At 32.1% G+C, this 21053-nt stretch overlaps 1 protein-coding gene across 9 annotated transcripts in view; it reads left to right on the plus strand.

Moving 5' to 3' along the window:
- Positions 1-21053, plus strand: part of PPIP5K2 (diphosphoinositol pentakisphosphate kinase 2) — a 70131-nt gene that overhangs the window by 13784 nt on the left and 35294 nt on the right. For 6 of the 9 annotated variants that reach the window (XM_069492734.1, XM_069492736.1, XM_069492738.1 and 3 more), the window contains exons 6-18: positions 1092-1193; positions 2062-2223; positions 3607-3728; positions 5436-5537; positions 6627-6713; positions 6863-6938; positions 7026-7135; positions 7589-7674; positions 9922-10047; positions 10184-10305; positions 10585-10767; positions 17110-17251; positions 18736-18959. In XM_069492734.1, the coding sequence (XP_069348835.1) occupies positions 1092-1193; positions 2062-2223; positions 3607-3728; positions 5436-5537; positions 6627-6713; positions 6863-6938; positions 7026-7135; positions 7589-7674; positions 9922-10047; positions 10184-10305; positions 10585-10767; positions 17110-17251; positions 18736-18959 (1644 nt within the window). The remainder of the gene's footprint in view (positions 1-1091; positions 1194-2061; positions 2224-3606; positions 3729-5435; positions 5538-6626; positions 6714-6862; positions 6939-7025; positions 7136-7588; positions 7675-9921; positions 10048-10183; positions 10306-10584; positions 10768-17109; positions 17252-18735; positions 18960-21053) is intronic. The other 3 variants (XM_069492735.1, XM_069492739.1, XM_069492742.1) reach the window with 1 other exon arrangement.

Consider the following 21053-nt stretch of genomic DNA (forward strand, 5'->3'; position numbering starts at 1 on the left):
AAGACATCGTTTGTTCTTTCACATTGTTAAGCAAAATTTCTGCAGAATACCAAGAAAGTTACTTGATTTTTTTCCTTTACCTCCTATTTATATATCTGTCAAACTAGAAATTGAGAAAAAGATAGGAGTCTTTTAGAAAAAATGGCCCAGAAAAGTAGACAGTTCATAGAAAAAGTAATAATAACTTTTACATGAAAGTACACTTAATTGTACCCATAATAAAATAAATGCAAATCAAATCTAAGGTATAATGACATTGTATTACTTTTTGGATTGATAAAGATAAAAATTATTGAGGTAGTTGGGAAACAAGCACAAGCCCAAATTCCTGTTGGCAGTAATGCGAATTAATATAGCTTCTTAGCAACACAATTTATCACTGTTCCAGAATTTAAAATGCATGTACAATTATAAACAATCATGGAAATTCATGAGATACCATTTTAATGTCCATTAGAGTGGCAAATATTAAGAAGCTCAACAATACCAAGTATAGACAAGAACATAGAGGAGTGGGAACCCTTATATATTGCTGGTGAGACTCTAAATTATTATAATAAAAAATAGTTTGTAAAAGATTTTGGCATTATCTTTGTAAATTGAGTATGAGGATATTCTATCATGTAGCAATTTTGCGTCTAGTGCATATCTTAGAAACATTCTTGTACACATGTGTCATTGGGACACTTACAAGAATGTTCAGAGCCAAATTGCTGTAATGATCAAATCTTGGAAAACAAACTACACATACATTGATAGAAGAATGGATGAATTTTCATGTATTTACACAATGGAAAAATTCTATAGTAGAAAAAATGAATAGACTTGAGTTATATGCAGCAACATGGATGAATCTTAGAAACATAATTTTTTGTGTTCATTGTATTTCTATGGTTTTCAACTTACATATAAGTTACAGGAACAGCAGAGACTACCGTAGTGCCAAGTACATAGTAAACGTTAAATATTTGTGGGTTAGAAAAATTTATATGAAAACTCCTCAGATGGAAATAAATGGTAAACTATCATTTTGTTATAAAAATGTGGGAAAAAATTTGGTTTTTATATTGATGGACATCTTTTGTTTTCAGATTGGCAGTAGAAGTAGTGTTTATTCTCCAGAAAGCAATGTACGAAAAACAGGCTCATATATATATGAAGAGTTTATGCCCACAGATGGTACTGATGTTAAGGTAGGATTGATTAAAATGGATTTTAATTTTGTATTTTAGGTTTACCAGTGATCTCAGGAAAAGTGGTAATCCTTTAACTAGCTACATCTAATCTTTATTCTGGATCTCTCTTTTTTTTGATTAGGGATTCTTAATGTTTTCTCCCATGAACACCTTTGGCAGTCTGAAGCCTGTGGACCCTTTTTTAAGAATAATGTTCTTCTTAGATACCCAAAATAAAATACACATGGTTATGAGGGAGGCAAATTTTATTGAAGTATAGTTATCAAAATATTTTAAAACCAACTTTGTGGTAAACATAATATATCTATGTCTTTAAAAGGACATTAAATAATAAAATATCATGGATAAGGGCCACCACAGTTTCCAGGCTGTGATTAGCGTAAATGATGTTTTGAGATCTGTGGCAATAGTGATGTGATATTAAAATGTGATTTCACTTGGTGGCAAATGAGGTTCTTAACTACTTTACTTTCAGCCAGTCTCTTTGTAACCAGAGTGTTCTTCCTAAAGTATAAATCTAATCATGAATCTATTCTTAAAAATTTCCTAGTGAATCTTTATTGACCACAAGATAATAACCAGACTCATAAGCCTGATATACATCCTAGTATACCTCATAATACTCATTATTATAATAGTTTTCTATAGAGAACAAAGCATCATTTTACTAGTTTTGTCATGTAATTAGTTACAAGTTTTCCCAATGAGTTGAAACTTCTGATATGTAAATGTAAAGATGTGCCTTTCTAATCATCTAGAGTCTGAACTATTTTTTTATTTTTCTTAATTTGTTGTCTCCTGGTTTTATGTAAATTTATATATATATATATTTTTTCTTTTTTTTTTTTTTTAACATTTGTGAAAGGTTTATACAGTGGGTCCAGATTATGCCCATGCTGAAGCTCGAAAATCTCCAGCACTTGATGGCAAGGTGGAACGAGATAGTGAAGGAAAAGAAGTAAGATACCCTGTTATTCTCAATGCACGAGAGAAATTAATTGCTTGGAAAGTCTGCCTTGCTTTTAAGGTAAGATGTTATACAAGCCACACAGACCTTTATAAAAGGAATTCTAATTTTCTTTTATGAGTAAGATGTTATTTGGGTTTATAATTGGAGGAGTAAGCTGAGAAAGTAATTACATCTGAACAGTTCATGTACTTTTCAAGGGATTCTTATATTGCCAATATATTCTTTATTATATAAAAGGAAATATTGTCAATTTGTTCAGAAATTAATATTACAGGAAATAACCAGTATCAGGGGGATTGTCTAATGCATTTTTTAAAACTAGTTATAAGTATTACTTTTCATGGAACTGATAAAATTTTTTTGTTGAATAAAAATGTTCCTCGGTGTTCTAGCCTTGGCGATTGATTCTTCGGCCTAATATATGATAAAAGATGTTCATGAAAGCAATATAAATACATTTCTTAAAGAAAACATCTTACTTCTGACACTTGACTAATTCCCTTGATTAATCTATATTGTTAGGTTTTTATCTAACTACTGTATAGTAAAGATTTAAATGGAAGTAGTACAGCCTGCATTTAATAAAGGATAAATTTAACTTTTTGAAATCTTGCCTTGGATCTATAACTTCAACACTAGTATATACTACTGGTTATAAATAATAAAGAAATACTTTGTGTCTCAATAATTTCAAGCCTCTTTCATGGAAGGAATATTGGCCTGTAAATAAGTTTTAATAGCTTTATGTCCATTATTTTATTATACCAGGATTCCAAAAGCTGTGACTTAAAATCACATTATATTAATAACTCATGATTTGAACATAAAATTTAGAAGATCAGAAAGTTCTTAGAGCCTTTCAGCCATTTTCATCTCCTGAATAAAGTAAATTTATTTCAGGTGCTCACAAATACGTGGTTGTCAGGGTTTAAGGGGTTCACAGGGACAACTGGATATTTCCTGTGGAATGTGTCTTCAAAACTGTTTTTCCTTTTTTTCTTTTTGGATTAAAGTGATGTAATTTCTAGCAGTACAAAGATTTTTATTAGAGCCTTTAAAAATTTTGCTTTTATTTTTAAATTAAATGTTAATTGAAGAACTTTTTGATACAGTGTGGTGTTTTTTGGGGGGGGGTGGTGTCACCTATTTGTCCCAGAGGAAATATATTATTTTTTTGGCCCCTCTAGTCCCTTATGCATTATTGTTCAATATCTTCTTCATGATAAAAAACTTAAATAATCATTTGCAATATATAATGTATTTTCCAAGTACTCAAGTTACAAATAAATAATTACTCTCATTTCTTATTGTGAAATAAACGAATATACAGTAGCATATTTTTAGGCATTTATAAAATTTGATATGTTCTGATAAGACTAGAAAACTGTGAATCTTAATAATTTAAATGAAACCTTAAAGTTTGTAACTTATTTTAAATAGCAAACAGTTTGTGGATTTGATTTGTTACGGGCCAATGGACAGTCCTATGTCTGTGATGTCAATGGCTTCAGTTTTGTGAAAAATTCCATGAAGTATTATGATGATTGTGCAAAAATACTTGGGTAAGAATTTTTAATTTTATTTTTCTTCTCTTTACTTTCCCATACTAGTTATTCAGAAACCAAATAATTTTTAACATTAAATGATCAGGGTTTTTTTTTTTTTTAAAGCATTGTAGATTAAAAATCAGTGTTCATAAAATGACATCCCCAAAGACTATGCCAGGTCCTGAGTTATACTTTGGCTTATCAAAGACAGATTAATTTATGATGTTTATTTTTTTTTTTTTTTTTTTTTTTTTTTTTGAGACAGAGTCTCACTCTGTTGCCCAGGCTAGAGTGAGTGCCGTGGCGTCAGCCTAGCTCACAGCAACCTCAAACTCCTGAGCTCAAGCGATCCTCCTGTCTCAGCCTCCCGAGTAGCTGGGACTACAGGCATGCACCACCATGCCCGGCTAATTTTTTTTTTTTATATATATTTTTAGCTGTCCATATAATTTCTTTCTATTTTTAGTAGAGGTGGGGTCTCGCTCTTGCTCAGGCTGGTCTCGAACTCCTGAGCTCAAACGATCCGCCCACCTCGGCCTCCCAGAGTGCTAGGATTACAGGCGTGAGCCACCGCGCCCGGCCAATTTATGATCTTTATAGAGGAAAGCCTAAAGGTATTTTAACTTCATAGATTTACTAATGCTATATAACATTGGTGATTATTAAGCAGCTTATTTATTGAGATACCTGTTCCTCAAGTTTTTGCCATATAATTACAGTTGAAAAAGTTTTCTTCTCTTTCTGAATGGTACAAAATTAACATTTATGAAACAAGTAAACAGTAAAATGGACATATTTGGAATTCGGATTTTTTTGCATGGCAGTTCTGCAAGCATACGTTGCTTGGAGATATTCTCGTAAGATTATCAAGTAAATGTAAATTATTTCATATAGAAGTACCATTTTTATATTCTTCAGCTTGTTTTCTTTATACCTTGATTCAGAAGACTAGCAAGACAAAAACTACTTTTAAGACATTTCAAAGTATAATATGACAAAGTCATAGAGAACTTACACTTTAAAATGTTTAATAATTGGAGTCACCTTTTATGTAGGTTGAGTATCGGTTATCCAAAATGCTTGGGACCAGAAATGTTTTGAATTTCAGAATTTTTCAGATTAGGGATATTCAATCTGTAGCATGTTTCAAAGATTTGTAAACTTACCCTTCAATTGAAATTGGAAGGAGTTTACTAAATTTTAACATGAATAAATGCTAAATTTAAACAAAACAAAAAGTATTGTAATTACTAAACATGTTTCCATTATTAGCCTGTTAGTATAGTAGTGATTTGTTTAAAATGAGCATGATATTTAGAATAGCTTTATAAATGTTCAGTAAACTAAAAAGAAATGATCAGTGACCACACAGAAGAGACAATCTTGGGTTCAAGAATGTATGTAATTATTAATAGATAACGATATAATTATAGTGATTTATTTGAATTTGATGTTGGTTTGTATTTTTAAAATAATTTATTTTAGTAAATAAGTAAATAATACCAAATTTGTTTTATCCCATTGATATGTTTTGGCACATCAATTTAGAACTGCTTCTAACTTTTTCTTGATCAAGATTGATTTTTTGGGTTACTTTATATGTGATATAATCACTAGATTAACTTTAATTCTTATGCTTCTCTATCATTGTGTCATTCAGTACCCAGTTTTGTCCTGAAATGTAACTAATTTTTAATTTTCTTTTTTTTTTTTGTCTTGAAGAAATATTGTAATGCGAGAGCTTGCTCCACAATTTCATATCCCCTGGTCAATACCTTTAGAAGCTGAAGATATCCCAATTGTACCAACTACATCTGGAACCATGTAAGTTTGAATTATTTTCATTCAGAAATTCCTTGGGTTTTCCATGTCAATCTCTGCCATTACAATAAAAATTAATTTGCTTAATGATTATTAGACACTGAAACTGTGTATGTTTTCATATGATTCAAATTGAAGATGGAGGAATAGATTTATATGCTTTTACAAGGGTCCACTAGACTAAAATTCTTTTATGTTATGACAAGTAAAATACTGAAATGTGCCTTGATAATCATAGAACTATTTAAGCAAGCCACAAAAATAAAACAGGTACCAATTCATAGTGGTCATACAACTTTTACTCTCTCAAGTCATACCTTGAGGTAAATTAATTAAACCAATATTGCCGACATGTTTTTAAATATTCTGCTAATGAAAATGACTCCTTTAAATTCAGATCAGTTGACTGAATGCTTCATATTCACAGCTTAGACATTTACATTAGCATGTTAACTATTCTAAGAAGTTCTGATTAGGGGGGAAACCTGTTTAATTTTGTTTTTAAGTCTGCATTTCCCATACTTACCACAAAGGTTTTTTCAGGGAACTTTATTAATATCCTGCAGGGTTATGTTCTGCAGCTCGCAATTTGACAAACACTAGATTACACCTCTTAACTCTAGCATGCTTCTAAGATAATTTTATCTTCCGATAATTTGAGTTTTAAATACTTATTCTCCTTATATGCACAAAATATAACATAGATAAATACAGCAACCATCGTGTGAAGCTTTATTTTGTTTTGATTTAATGAAATGTCAGTCTATAATGATCTAATGCTACAGGGCAGATACTTAATAAAGTTCAGGGATTGTAGTCTATTTACTTTTATGCCACAGTTAATGTAGCCATCTTAGAGAAAACAATTTATCATATTACATAACTTAATATCCCCCCTTCCTCCAACTTCTTACCTTTTTTTTAGGATTTGATTTCATAAAATTAAGATACTTCTAAATACTATTCTTCATGGGGAAGATCTTGAAATGGTAAAAGATGGCTCTAAATAAATGACTAGATTTTTGTATTAATCTGAATTATACAACACAAATCTTTATTAGAGTATGAAGAACATATTTTTTTTCATTTTAGGATGGAACTTAGATGTGTCATAGCTGTTATACGTCATGGGGATCGAACACCAAAACAAAAAATGAAAATGGAAGTGAGACATCAAAAGTATGTTTTAAGAGGAATAATTTAACACTTGTGATATAATTCTAAGATTTTTGATAAGTGATAAGCTCTTTTGATAAATATGTTTTAAATATATATGGTGGTGATATTAAATATCTGGGTGACTAACAATGCTCTGTCTTTTTTATAAGGTTTTTTGATCTTTTTGAAAAATGTGATGGATATAAATCAGGGAAATTAAAACTCAAAAAGCCAAAACAATTACAGGTAAGTGCATTTGCTTTCTTGTTGAGTTTTAAATTTTTATTGGTGAAATTACATAAAAATTCAATTCTTTGTTAATTTATTTTATAGGAAGTACTGGATATTGCACGACAGCTTCTTACGGAGCTGGGGCAAAATAATGATTCTGAAATTGAAGAAAACAAGCCAAAACTTGAACAGCTTAAGACCGTGTTAGAGATGTGAGTATCTTTTTGAAAGCCTTAATTGTGGTAACTACTTATAGTTCTCCTTTGTGTGACTTTCCATTTTAATTTCTTTCACAGTCTTACCTTTTTACTCTATCACTGCAGCTGAGGAGAAATGAGGGAAAATCTAATGTGAGAAAATAGATTATTTTATTTAAGGTTATTGTTTTAGTTTTAATTTTAATGAGAAGATTAAAAGAGGACATTAGATTTGTATATTCTGTGAAATACGGCTTAGAATGAAGGCTGCATTGCTAACGTGACTGCAGATTTAGTGGTGTGTAAATAAAGTTTTGAACTATGCTTTAAGGAAGTAAAATTGATACCCACCAATATTCCTGTTATAAGCTCTACGTATTTAACTCCTTATAATCGTATATTCTTTATTTTTTAAAATACGTGTGTTTATTCTATATGATCCATTTAGCTTGCCATTTTATTTTTCAGGTATGGCCATTTTTCTGGAATAAATCGTAAAGTCCAATTGACCTATCTCCCTCATGGTTGTCCTAAAACGTCTAGCGAAGAGGAAGGTATGTCATTCCTAATGCTTACAGTGTTTTACTTATACATAGTGATTTACTACTCATTGTTGATAACTTTTGGACCATCTTCTGCTTAATAGTTTAGGGACTGGCATGCTGAGTAAAGGAAAAATAGAGTTTGTTAACTGTGCCTTCTGTTCTTTAAATAAAGGATAAATTTTATTTTTTATTCTTTAAAGGATAGATTTTATTATTTTAAAAACTGCTTAGGACTTCTCTTTTACTCAGAGATTGTTTCAGAAAGTTTATTTATTTATAAATATTATTTAATGAGGCCTTTTCTTTCACTTTTGATAGAAGAGGGCAGAGTATCCTGGGAGAAAGCTTAAGAAATACTAAAATACTATTTGAAAAAATACACAAGTAATATTTTTCTAAAATTGATATTTTCCTCCACCCAGTAAGCCAGAATAAGTATTTAAATAAGATTAGTCTCCTGGCCGGGCGCGGTGGCTCACGCCTGTAATCCTAGCACTCTGGGAGGCCGAGGCGGGTGGATTGCTCAAGGTCAAGAGTTCGAGACCAGCCTGAGCGAGACCCCGTCTCTACTAAAAATAGAAAGACATTATATGGACACCTAAAAATCTATATAGAAAAAAATTAGCCGGGCATAGTGGCGCATGCCTGTAGTCCCAGCTACTCGGGAGGCTGAGGCAGTAGGATCGCTTAAGCCCAGGAGTTTGAGGTTGCTGTGAGCTAAGCTGACGCCACGGCACTCACTCTAGCCTGGGCAACAAAGTGAGACTCTGTCTCAACAAAAAAAAAAAAAAAAAAAAAAAAAAAAAAAAGATTAGTCTCCTAAGAGCAGTCAGTACAAAATTCCATAAATGTGTTTGCCTTTCAAAAGAAAAATAGACAGGGGAAGTCATTTCATGGAGAAATGCAGATGGCCAATAAAATAATAATAATAATTCTCTTGCCTATCATAATGGCCAAGTTTTTCTTCTTTTTTTAAACTAGTAATAATGCTGATGAGAATACATTGCATCAAGATTTCAGTCTACAGGTAGAAGCATAAATTGACACAACTTTTTGAAAAGTAATTTGGCAATGTATATCAAAAACTTTAAAAAGTTTGTTCTTATGCTTTGACCTTAATTCTACTTGTAAGAATCTATCCCTAGGAGATAATCAAATGTTCAGGGAAGGATTGATCTATAGGGATATTCACAACAAAAATTGAAGTAATGATTATCTTAAATGCAAACATAAGTTTGAATATGTTAACCTTTATATAGTTATTTTAACATTTGACATGTTGCTATTACCACACTTAGTGATTGACAGCAATATCATTTCCTGTCTTAATGTTTATGATCAAAAATATTCCATAAACGAACATAATTTAAAAAGTCAGTTAACTGTCCTTCCATACATTAATATTAGCCTGCATGGTAAAGCATACAGAACTACTAACTAGCTCCAAGGAAAAGGATGATTTTCTATCACTTTTAATGAATCATCGCTAAGTTTTTTTAGGGCTTATAATGCTTATTTTAAAATTACCTTTGTTTTCAGAACCCAACATGGATCTTAACCACAAAAAAGGCAGGTCACAATTAAGTGTGGAAACTCATTCACTTATGGTACCTCCCCCATGTCTGAGAAAATACTCTGATCTGGGACATACAGAGATTTTACAATTCCAAATTTAAAAAGCTACTCTTGAACATTTTACTGTTTGCATAAAACTTATTAGGTTGTGTAAAATTTAAATTAGAATAAATGTTAGGCTCTGTCATCCCATGTCTTCCTAAAAATTAGGCAAATCACTGATTTCCCATCATAAAAATGTGTATATCTCTTCCACTAACATAGTTCCTTTTATGTGACAGCACTGCAGAAGGCACTTGATATAAAGACAGATCTAAGTTCTGGATTGTGGTGCCAAGGAGCTTTTACTTACTACTAGCAGATCTAGTGAAACTAAATTAAATCCATTGGACAGATCACTGTGAGAGCAGGGAAGGCAGAAGCAATACTTTGCTTCAGAAAATCTGAAGCTATCTTCCTAAAGTATGAAAGAAATTTTGAAATTTCAGTAAGATTTTAACAAGTAGAGCCGGGGATATTCCTGACAGACACAACAACCCAAAAGATGGATTTAAGGAACAAAATAATTACGCATGGGCCATAATCCACTGCAGAAGAGCACAGAGAAAAAATTAATCTTGAAGTGTATTGGTTTAAAGAACCAAACTTAATATTTGTTTTATCCTTTCACACATATCGTAGACAACCGAAGAGAAGAACCGTCCTTACTTCTGGTTCTAAAATGGGGAGGAGAATTAACCCCTGCGGGCAGAGTCCAGGCTGAAGAACTTGGAAGAGCTTTCAGGTGTATGTATCCTGGGGGTCAAGGTAAATCTTTGATTTCTTTGATTCAATTCATAAGTCATATTTTTAAATCCTTGTTTACTTTGTGATGTTATTAAATACTCACAGAAATACAGTGAGATAAAAATATAGCTTAAGTGATTTGAGGATTTATTTTCAGGAGATTATGCAGGATTTCCTGGTTGTGGTTTACTTAGATTACATAGCACCTACCGACATGACCTTAAAATATATGCCTCTGATGAAGGACGAGTCCAGATGACTGCAGCTGCTTTTGCAAAGGTATAAATAAGTATTTTTTAGAATTACCATAATTTTTATCTAATATTGCATTTTAAAAAATTTTTATTAAGGCAGTATTTAAAAATTTCATATTTGGAACGTCCAAGGAAAGCCTTGGAAGTCTCAAATGACAAGGATGAATTATATTATTAATAAAGTTAATTTATTATAGTTACCTTACACCTTATGAAATTCAACATATAACAAAGTAGTTATTATGGTACTTTCTATTTTGCATATGAATTTTTTAAATCTCTTGGCCTTATTTAATATTTTTAGGGGCTGTTAGCTCTAGAAGGAGAACTTACACCCATTCTTGTTCAAATGGTGAAAAGTGCAAATATGAATGGCCTTTTGGATAGCGATAGTGACTCTTTGAGCAGTTGTCAGCAACGTGTGAAGGCAAGGCTTCATGAAATACTTCAGAAAGACAGAGATTTTACTGCTGAAGATTATGAAAAGGTGAGTCTTAGCAAATTATTTTATATTGTGAAATATTACACACATACAGTAAAGTACATAAAACATACACGTACAGCTTATGGTAGTATAAAGCAAATACTCATGTAATCATCCTCGAGGTAGAGAAATAGAACATTGGAACAACTCTGGCCCCTTTGTTCCCTCTCAGTTGCCACTCATTCCCTGTCTCCTCAAAATAATACTATAATACCATCCTGACTTTTATGTTCTTTTTTATAGTCCTATCATAGCCAAAATACTTATATGATTAAGTATATATCTCTAACCATTGTGGTCTCATTTTTGGCTGTTTTTTTCTTTACTTTTTTTAACTTTAAATCTATTTATTTTAATTGACAAAAATTGTATATTTATTGTATACAACATGATGTTTTAAAATATATATGCATCGTGGAATAACTAAACCAAGCTAATTAACATATATATCACAGACTTTAGCATTTTTGTGATGAGAATACTTAAATCTCTCTTAGCAATTTTCTCAAAAATATAATACATTGCTATTACTATAGTCACCATGTTGTATAATAGATCTCCTGAACTTTTTGTATCTAACTGAAATTTTGTTAGATATTACCTAGTATCTCCCCATTCCCTTGCCTCTCCCAGCCGCTGGTAACCACCATTCTACTCTCCTTCTATGAGTTCGACTTTTTTATATTCTACATACAAGTGCGATCACATGTGTTTGTCTTTCTGTGCCTGGCTTATTTCACTTAACATGATGTCCTCTGAGTTCATCCATGTTGTTACAAATGATAGGATTTCTTTCATTTTTAAGGCTGGATGATATTCTATTATATATATGGACCACATTTTCTTCACCCATTCATCCGTTGACAGACATTGAGGTTGATTCCATATCTTGGCTATTATGAACAATACTGCAATGAACATGAGAATGCAAATATCTCTTTGACATACTGATTTTATTTCTCTTCTCTATAAACACAGTAGTGGGATTCTTGGATAATATGGTAGTCCCATCTTTAGTTTTTTGAGCAGTGTTTATAGTGTTTTCCATAATGGCTCTATAGTACTGATTTACTTTGGCTGCTTTTTTAAGCTTGTAGTAGAACAAGCTTTGGTTTTTTTATTTCTGACTTTTCTTATTCAATATTTGTGAAATTCAACCATATTATTGAATAATGTCATAGTTAACTAATAATTGCTGTGTGGTATTCTATTTCAGGGGTTGGCAGACTTTTTATGTAAAAGACCAGATAGTTAATATTTTACTAAAAAAATTAGGCTTTGTGGACCTGAAATGGTCTGTTGCATATTCTTTTTTTTTTTTTAACTATCCTTTAGAAATGTAAAAACTATTCTTAGCTCATGGGCTTTGCCACAGGCCACATTTGACCAACAGGCTGTAGTTTGCTGATCTATGTTCTATTTTATGAACATACTACAATTTATATATGCTTTTCTATTATTGTTACAGTTTGGGGCTGTTATAATTAAAGCTGCTATGAACATCCTTGTATTTCTCTTGGTGCATATGAGCACATGTTTCTTTTGGGTATATTCTAGGAGTGGAATTGTGAAACATGATTTGCTTATTATGTTCGATGTTAGTAGATCATGTCAAACTGTTTTCCAAAGTCATTGAGCCAACTTAGTAATACATTCCCACCTGAATTCCATGAGAGTTGTCATTGCTCCACATAGCCTCTGTTCATTGTGGTTTTAATGTGTGACATTTAGATATCCTCTTTAATGAGGACAAGACTCTTGTCCTTTTTTTCTACTAGTTGTCTGTGTTTTTTTTTATTGAGTCGTAGAAGTTCTTCTGGATATAAGTTCTTTGTTATATATGTATTTTAGATACTACCACCTACTCTGAGTCTTACTGATGTTTTTTGATAAGTTCTTATTTTTCATGAATTCCAAGTTCAATTTTTACTGTTTAAGATATCTTTTTGTAACAACAGGTCATAAGATATTCTCTATAAGCTTTGCTGTTTTGCCCTTCACATTTATCTGCAATCCAGATAAAATTGATTTTCATGTGTGCTGTGAGGTAAAGGTGTCAAAATTGATTTTTTTTCCCCTGCAACTGTATGTACATCCAGGCGTTCCAGCACCACATACTGAAAAGACTTCTTTCCCCACTATTCCATAGTATCACCTTTATCACATATGTGTGATCTGTTTCTAGACCCTATATTGTTTGTTGATCCTTGTGCTAATGAATAAGACTTCCCAATGCCCACATGGATCCTTCTTCAAGCATTTTTGGCTTTTCTTACATTTCCATATAAATTTTAAAATAAGCTAGTCAAAAGTACTGTTGGGATTTTTATTTAGATTGCATTAAATCTGTAGTTTGCGCAAATTTCTATCTTTATCTAGTCTTTCAGTCTGAACTTAGTGTAGCTCCTTTTATTTAAATGTACTTTAATATCTCTATGATGTTTTATAATTTTCTGCTTAGAGGTCTTATACATCTTGTGTAAGGTCTGTTAGGTCTAGACTGAGATGATTGGTGTTATGCAGTTGTAAATGGTACCTCTTAAAAATTTTGTTCTGTGATGTTGCTATGTAGAAATATAATTAGTTTTTTAATATTGACAGTATATGTGTCAACATTGTTGAACTCAGTTCTAATTTATCTAGATTTTTTTTATTCTTTAAAAGTGTATTGACAGATTTTTTTCTATCTAATCTTCATGCTTTTTTTTATACTTTTCATGCCTTACTTCAATAGCTAGGAGCCTCAAAACGATATTAAATAGAAGTAGCCTTTCTTGTCCCTGTTCTCAAAGGAAAAGCATTTAATGCTTGTACATTAAGGATAAATTTTTTTGTAGATATTTTTTATAGCTGCTCTTTTTCTAAATAAGGAAATTCCATTCTGTTCCTATTTTGCTAAGAGTTTTTCTCAAGAAAAGTTTTTGAATTTTATCATGTCTTCTCTCATCTATTTTATCACATGGTTTTTTTGAATGTGAAACTAACCTTGGTCCTAGAATAAACTCAACTTTTTTGTGTATGTATTTTCTTTTTTGTATATCACTGGTTTTAGTTTGCTAATACTTTTGGTTAGGAGTTTTGCATCTGTGTTCATGAGTCAGATTGGCCTTTACTTTTTTATTCTTGTTATGTCTTTGCTTTCAGTGTCAGGATTATGCTAGTCTTGTAGAATTAGGGAGTGCTTCCTGTTTTGGGGGAATAGTTTGTGTATAAACGTTTCATTAAAGTTTTGGTAAAATTTACTGGCAAATCCTATAGATGGTTTCTTTGTGGGAGAGTTTCTAATTATGGATTTCAGAATAAGTTAGTACTTCTAAATTATCTTTATGTCAACATTGTTAAGTTACATTCTTCTAGAAGTTTGTTCGTAATACCTCTTTAAGTTTTTTATAATGTGTGCAGGGTCTGTACAGATGTCCCTTTTTGTTTCTTAACATATCTTTTTTCTTTTTATCTTGATCAGTTTCACCGTGGTGGTTATCAGTTTTATTAGTCCTTTCAAAGAACCATTGTTCAGATTTGTTGGTTCTCTGAATTATGTGCTTCTTTTCCATTTGATTAATTCTTATTGTTTAATATTTTGTTCCTTCTATAGTTTTCTTTTTCTAATTCTTGAAAACTAATAACACTAGATGGATACTTATAAATTCATTAATGTTTGATCTTTTATAAAATATGTACTCTAGGCCATAAATTTTCCTTTATGCACTCTTTTGACTATATTTATAAATAGAAATGTTTCCAGTACAAAAACACCTTTAAATTCTAGGCTCACTTTCTAGATCACCAGCCTTTGAGTTTTGCTTCCATAATTCTTTATAACCTTGTTATTTCTCAGGTACCTTAAAACAGAAGTATAGAAGATTTTTGCCCAGGATTTTTATTTACCTTCAGCAATTGGATTAGTTCAAAATACTTGTTCATCATAACCAGAAATGAAGTTCCACTTTATATGTTTTATATTTGTAGACACTTATTTGCTGTGGTTTAATAACTTGGCAAGCTAAGTGACAAAACTAAAATATGGAATTATATTGTTATCAATGGCTTTTGTTGAATTGGAAAAAACTCATTACAAAGGCATAAGAGCATAGTAGTTAAGAGCACCAGCTCTGTACCCAGACTACCTACGCTTGAATCCTACTCCTTTACATACTGGTGGCTTGATCTTGAGCAAGTAGCTTAACCTCAGTTAAACACCTCATCTGGGAAAAGATAATGATAATAATAGAGGCTTAGGGTTATTACATGCAAACATATGTTAAGTGGTTAGAACCATGTTTATACATATTAAGTGAGTCAGCAAATTGTTATCAAATTCCATTAGGTTAGAATATTTCAACTAGATTTTCTCTGTGGATTTTGTAATGATAACTAGTTTACTGTTAACATGAAATTCTGAGTCTTTTACTTCCTCATTGATCTTATTACTATATAATTGACCCTTGAACAATGTGGGGGATAGGAACATCAACCCCCCTTATAGTCAAAAATTGGTGTATAACTTTTGACTCTATAAAAACTTAACCTACTAAGTTAAGCCCACTGTTGACTAGAAGCCTTACCGATAACATAGTCAATTAAGACATACCAGAGATCTTCAAAATGTTCATAGAAAATGCACATTATGAAAAAACTGTGGATTTCAATGTGTTTTTTGCACCAAAATGAACTCTACTAACTTGTTATAACATGTCTGAATGGCATCTAGTTTGAGGCACTAAGAAGGATAAGATACCAGTTTGAAAAGAGCCCCTTCAGGACAACATGAATTCTACTAAAATTGGAGCAAGAACAAACAACAGATTTATGATGAAATCCAGTCAGTGGGAGAATGGTAAAATCATTGGGCCTTTACAAAAAGTTTGTGGTGACAGTGCCCCCCCAAAAATCAGCAGTTTACAAATGGATAACTTGTCTTAAGAAGGGACAAGATAATGTTGAAGATGAAGCCCACAGCAGCAGACCATCCACATTGATTTTCGAGGAAGAAAACTCACCTTCTTCATAGCCTGATTGAACAGAACAGACAATTAACAGAAGAAACAGTAGCCAACACCATAGACATCTCGGTACAGCTTATACAATTCTGACTGAAAAATTAAAGTTGATCAAACCTGCCACTCAATAGGTGCCAAAACCATTGTGCCCAGATCAGCTGCAGACGAGAGCAGAGCTTTCAATGAAAATTTTAAACAAGTGAGTCAAGATCCCAAAGGATTTCTTCAAAGAATTGTAACAGGAGATGAAAACGTGGCTTTGCCAGTATGATCCTGAAGACAAAGCACAATCAAAGCAAAGGCTAGAGTAGGTAGAAGTGGTCCAGTCAAAGCAATAGTATACTAATCAAGAGCAAGGTCATGGCAAAAGTTTTTGGGGATGCTCAAGGCATTTTACTTTTTACTTTCTGAAGGGCCAAAGAACAATAACATCTGCTTATTGTCGGAGTGTTTTGAGAAAGTTAGCCAAGACTTTAGCAGAAAGATGCTCAGGAAAGCATTACCAGAGAGCCCTCCACCATGGCAGTGCTCCTGCTCATTCCCTTTTGTGAAACAAGGGCAATTTTGCAAGAGTTTCTATGGGAAGTTGTTAGGTATCCACCTTACAGTCCTGATTTGGCTCCTCTGACTTATTTGTCTTCCCTAATCTTAAAAATGGGTGTAAAGGGTACCCATTTTTCTTCATTTAATAATGTAAGAAAGGTTGCCTTGACATGATTAAATTCCCAGGACCCTCGGTTAGTTCTTCAGGGATGGACTAAATGGCCGGTATCATCACTTATAGAAGTGTCATGACCTTAATGGAATTTATGTTAAATAAGATTTGATTTTTAATTTTTATCTTTTTATTCCATATTTATGAACTTTTTTTTGAAGTGCCCTCTTATTTTATATGACATATGTATTATGTACTGTATTCTTACAATAAAGTAAATTAGAATAAAATGTTATTAAGAAAACAGAGAAAATGTATTTACTATTCATTAAGTGGAAATGGATTATCGTAAAGGTCTCCATCTTCGTCGTCTTCACTTTGATTAGGCTGAGGAGGAGAAAGAGGGATTAGTTTTGTTGTCCCGGAGATATCAGAGGTGGAAAAAGTGGAGGCGAAAGGGGTAGCAGAAAAGGCAGATACATTCTGTGTAACTTTCATTGAAAAAAATCTGCTTATAAGTGGACTTGTGCAGTTCAAACTTGTGTTCAAGGGTCACCTATATTTTGGGGGCCATCTTAATTTGTGGTATAGAATTATTCTCTAGCTACTGAAAAATTTGGTATATGTATATTATTCTCCTAGACAATTAAGCATAACCAGATATAAAATATACACTTTATTCCTTTTTAGCTTACTCCATCTGGAAGCATTTCTCTTATCAAATCAATGCATTTAATTAAAAATCCTGTGAAGACCTGTGATAAAGTTTATTCTTTGATTCAAAGTTTGACTTCTCAAATCAGACATCGAATGGAAGATCCCAAATCATCAGGTAAATATTGTGTTTCTTAGAGTATAAAACAAATAAAAGTTACTATTCAATTATTGTAAACATCTTTAAATAAGATACACTAATCTTCTTATTTTAAGACATCAGGCCTCTCTTGAGATCTAGTATAATGTGAGTTAATATATATCCACCAAAAAATAATAGCTAAGTTATGGCCGCTTTAATCCACGGCAGCATGAAAGGAACAATAAAATATCCTCATTTGATTATCTTATTATGTAGCATTGCCATATAATTAAGTAGTAAATAGGCAGCATAATAAGAAGGAGCAAGCAACAAGAAGGTGATCTGGTTCTAAGGTTAGCTTGGTTAATAACTTGGACAACCTTGGCGTCTTTGGTTTCTCATTGGTAAAAATGAATAATTTGATCTATTTTTAACATTTAAGTTTCCTTTCTGTTAAAGATAGTCTGCCTACTCTGTTATGTGAATCTAATAAAAATAATATTTTTTTCAAAATTGAAAATAATGTTAGCTTAGCTAGGCGCGGTGGCTCACGCTTATAATCCTAGCACTTGGGAGCCTGAGGTGGGTGGATCATTTGAGCTCAGGAGTTCGAGACCAGCCTGAGCAAAAGCGAGATACTATCTCTACTAAAAAATAGAAAGAAATTAGCTGGACAACTAAAAATATATAGAAAAAATTAGCCAGGCATGGTGGCACATGCCTGTAGTCCCAGCTACTCGGGAGGCTGAGGCAGGAGGATCGCTTAAGCCCAGGAGTTTCAGGTTGCTGCGAGCTAGGCTGACACCACAGCACTCTAACCTGGGCAACAGAGTCAGACTCTGTCTCAAAAAAAAAAAAAAAAAGGGCTGGGCGCGGTGGCTCACGCCTGTAATCCTAGCACTCTGGGAGGCCGAGGTGGGCGGATCGTTTGCGCTCAGGAGTTCGAGACCAGCCTGAGCAAGAGCGAGACCCCACCTCTACTAAAAATAGAAAGAAATTATATGGACAGCTAAAAATATATATAGAAAAAATTAGCCGGGCATGGTGGTGCATGCCTGTAGTCCCAGCTACTCGGGAGGCTGAGACAGGAGGATTGCTTGAGCTCAGGAGTTTGAGGTTGCTGTGAGCTAGGCTGACGCCACGGCACTCACTCTAGCCTGGGCAACAGAGTGAGACTCTGTCTCAAAAAAAAAAAAAAAAAGAAAAAAAAGAAAAAAAAATATGTTAGCTTAAAAGAGTTTTGTCATAATTGTTGTTTTTCTTATTATTGTTATTAAAGTTAGTAACATATGGAAAAGATCTTTTGTAAACTTAGTTCCAAGTACTTATACCAAGTACTTATATTTCATCCAAGTGTATAAAATATATGGTTGCTAATAATATATGCCTATGATAATATTCCTTGCTTCTTATAATTTTATTATACCTTTGACACTTTAAAAAGTTTCTAATTATCAATATTTTTAATATACTTAATCAGATTTTAAGTTGAATATACTAAAAATGTTATGTTGTTTTAGATATTCAGCTTTATCATAGTGAAACATTGGAGCTTATGCTACGTAGATGGTCCAAGTTGGAGAAAGACTTTAAAACAAAGAATGGAAGATATGATATTAGTAAAATCCCTGACATATATGACTGTATAAAATATGATGTCCAGCATAATGGTTCCTTGAAATTAGAAAACACAATGGAATTATATAGGCTTTCGAAGGCATTAGCAGATATTGTTATTCCTCAGGTAAGTAATTCTTAAGAATCATTTTTCTTATAGTATCGTATAAATAAATAAACGTATCTATCAGTGGTTAAAAGATAATTGTTTTTTGTATCTCTAGAAAACTCATAACTTTAAAAAGAAACAGGTAATTATGAATTTACATTTTAAGCTTTTTATTGGTTATATTAATCACATTTGATTTTTTAATAGTTGCTTTTAGTGACTTGTTTTTGAGTAGACTTTATTTATTAGAGCAATTTTAGGTTCACGGCACAATTGAACAGAAGATACAAAGATTTCCTATATATCCCCTCTCCCACATATGCATACCACCACCCTCTATTATGAATATTCCCCCACCACAATGGCACATTTGTTACAACTGATGAACCTATATTGACACATCGTTATCACCCAGAGTCCGTAGTTAATATTATATGGGCTTACTTGTGGTGTTGTCCATTCTTTGGGTTTGAACAAATTTATATGGACATGTATCTACCATTATATTAATTGTATCATATAGAATGGTTTCACTGTCCTAAGAATGTGTAGTGACCTTTTTTAAATTTAAGAATTAATACTCATAAAGAATAATAATATGCTAACAAAACAACTGAAAGCAGTATAAGATAAATCACTTATGTATTTATTGGATACCTGTTGTGCACCTATCAGCTCTATAGGGAAATATGTGGGGATTGGGACAAAAACTTAGTTGTGGCCCTATATAAAATTTTTTGCAATTCCTTTTACATTATGTTAGAATATTGAAAATAATGTTTAGAGATCAAGATGTAAGTGGTTATTCTTTTGGGTGATAATGGGTCTTTTCATTAAGGGAGGATAAAAAATAAAGGTGTAACAAGAATTCAAATAACTGAAATGTATTAAGCAGGGAATCAGATTGATAATAAAGGGGCCAATAACAAATCACGTTTACATCAGGAATACGTTAGAAGAAGAAAGTTCCAGATGCCATTTTGGGACCTTTTTTGAACTCAGTTACTAAAAGATGACTTGGATATTGTAAAGGGGATCTTGGGGTAGATCAGATATTCCAGCTGTGAACTAAATAAAGTTAAGAAGCAGGAAAAGATGAAATACATGAAAAGGATGAGGACTATGAACAAAAGTTTAAATAGCCTCACTTATAAATGCATATATATGAACATGGTTAAAATGATGCTAGTGTCCCTTTTCTATTATTCATAGAATAGGAATGATAGTCCAGGAGTCCATAGTCCAGGAAAAACTATAGGTTTTGAAAAACTGGGAATTCAGACAGTATGCAACTTACCTACAGGTCTTTGTGTACATGTTAAAGATTAGTTTATTTCTTCAACATAAAAGAGGACTATATATTTGTTTGATGAGATATATAATATAGGCAGTTTCAGGTATATTATACGAATCACTTATGTACAAACATAAATTCTTTTTAAAAGAGAATAAAAGTATCTCATACGTCAAGAATATGTCTTTGGGCCCTACTTTAAGAAACGTAGAAACAGGATTCATTCATTCTCTGACAATTTCTTTCATTTACCAAATGAAAAAGGCAAGTTTTATTCTGTAAAAGAGAAGTTTTATTTTAAAGAATAAAGATTTTATTTTTATAACATAGGATGTTTGAAGATTACCATCAAATTGAATACACAATTCTTCAGGACTCAGTTTTAAGTATTGGTTTAGATTGATGATCATCAAGCTACTGCTGACTTGATTCTATTTAACTCATTAAGTAAAGTTACTGAGTCAGCATTCATCTTTATGAAATTCAAGATAGAGAATTCATTCAAAGTTTTCCTATTAAAGATTCCAAGAGAAATGATTACTGTTAATTCAGGTAAACAACTAATTATGCATTGGAAGCATAAATAAGACCCTGATTTTCTTCATTGATTGTGGACTGCTTTGATAGTAGTCCAGGCTCAAGGTCTTAGTTGTACTTATTCTTATAATGCAAATTATTTAAAAATATACTTTTTAACAATTAGCTGGAAATATAAGACTCGTTTAAATATTTATGGGAGCTATATGCATTTTTCAAGGAAGGCTTTCAATATATCTGAATGTATCCCCTATTGAGTAGCTAAATAAATACACAGTGCT

Source organism: Eulemur rufifrons, chromosome 17 (genome assembly GCF_041146395.1).
Source record: "Eulemur rufifrons isolate Redbay chromosome 17, OSU_ERuf_1, whole genome shotgun sequence".
Classification (NCBI taxonomy): domain Eukaryota; kingdom Metazoa; phylum Chordata; class Mammalia; order Primates; family Lemuridae; genus Eulemur; species Eulemur rufifrons.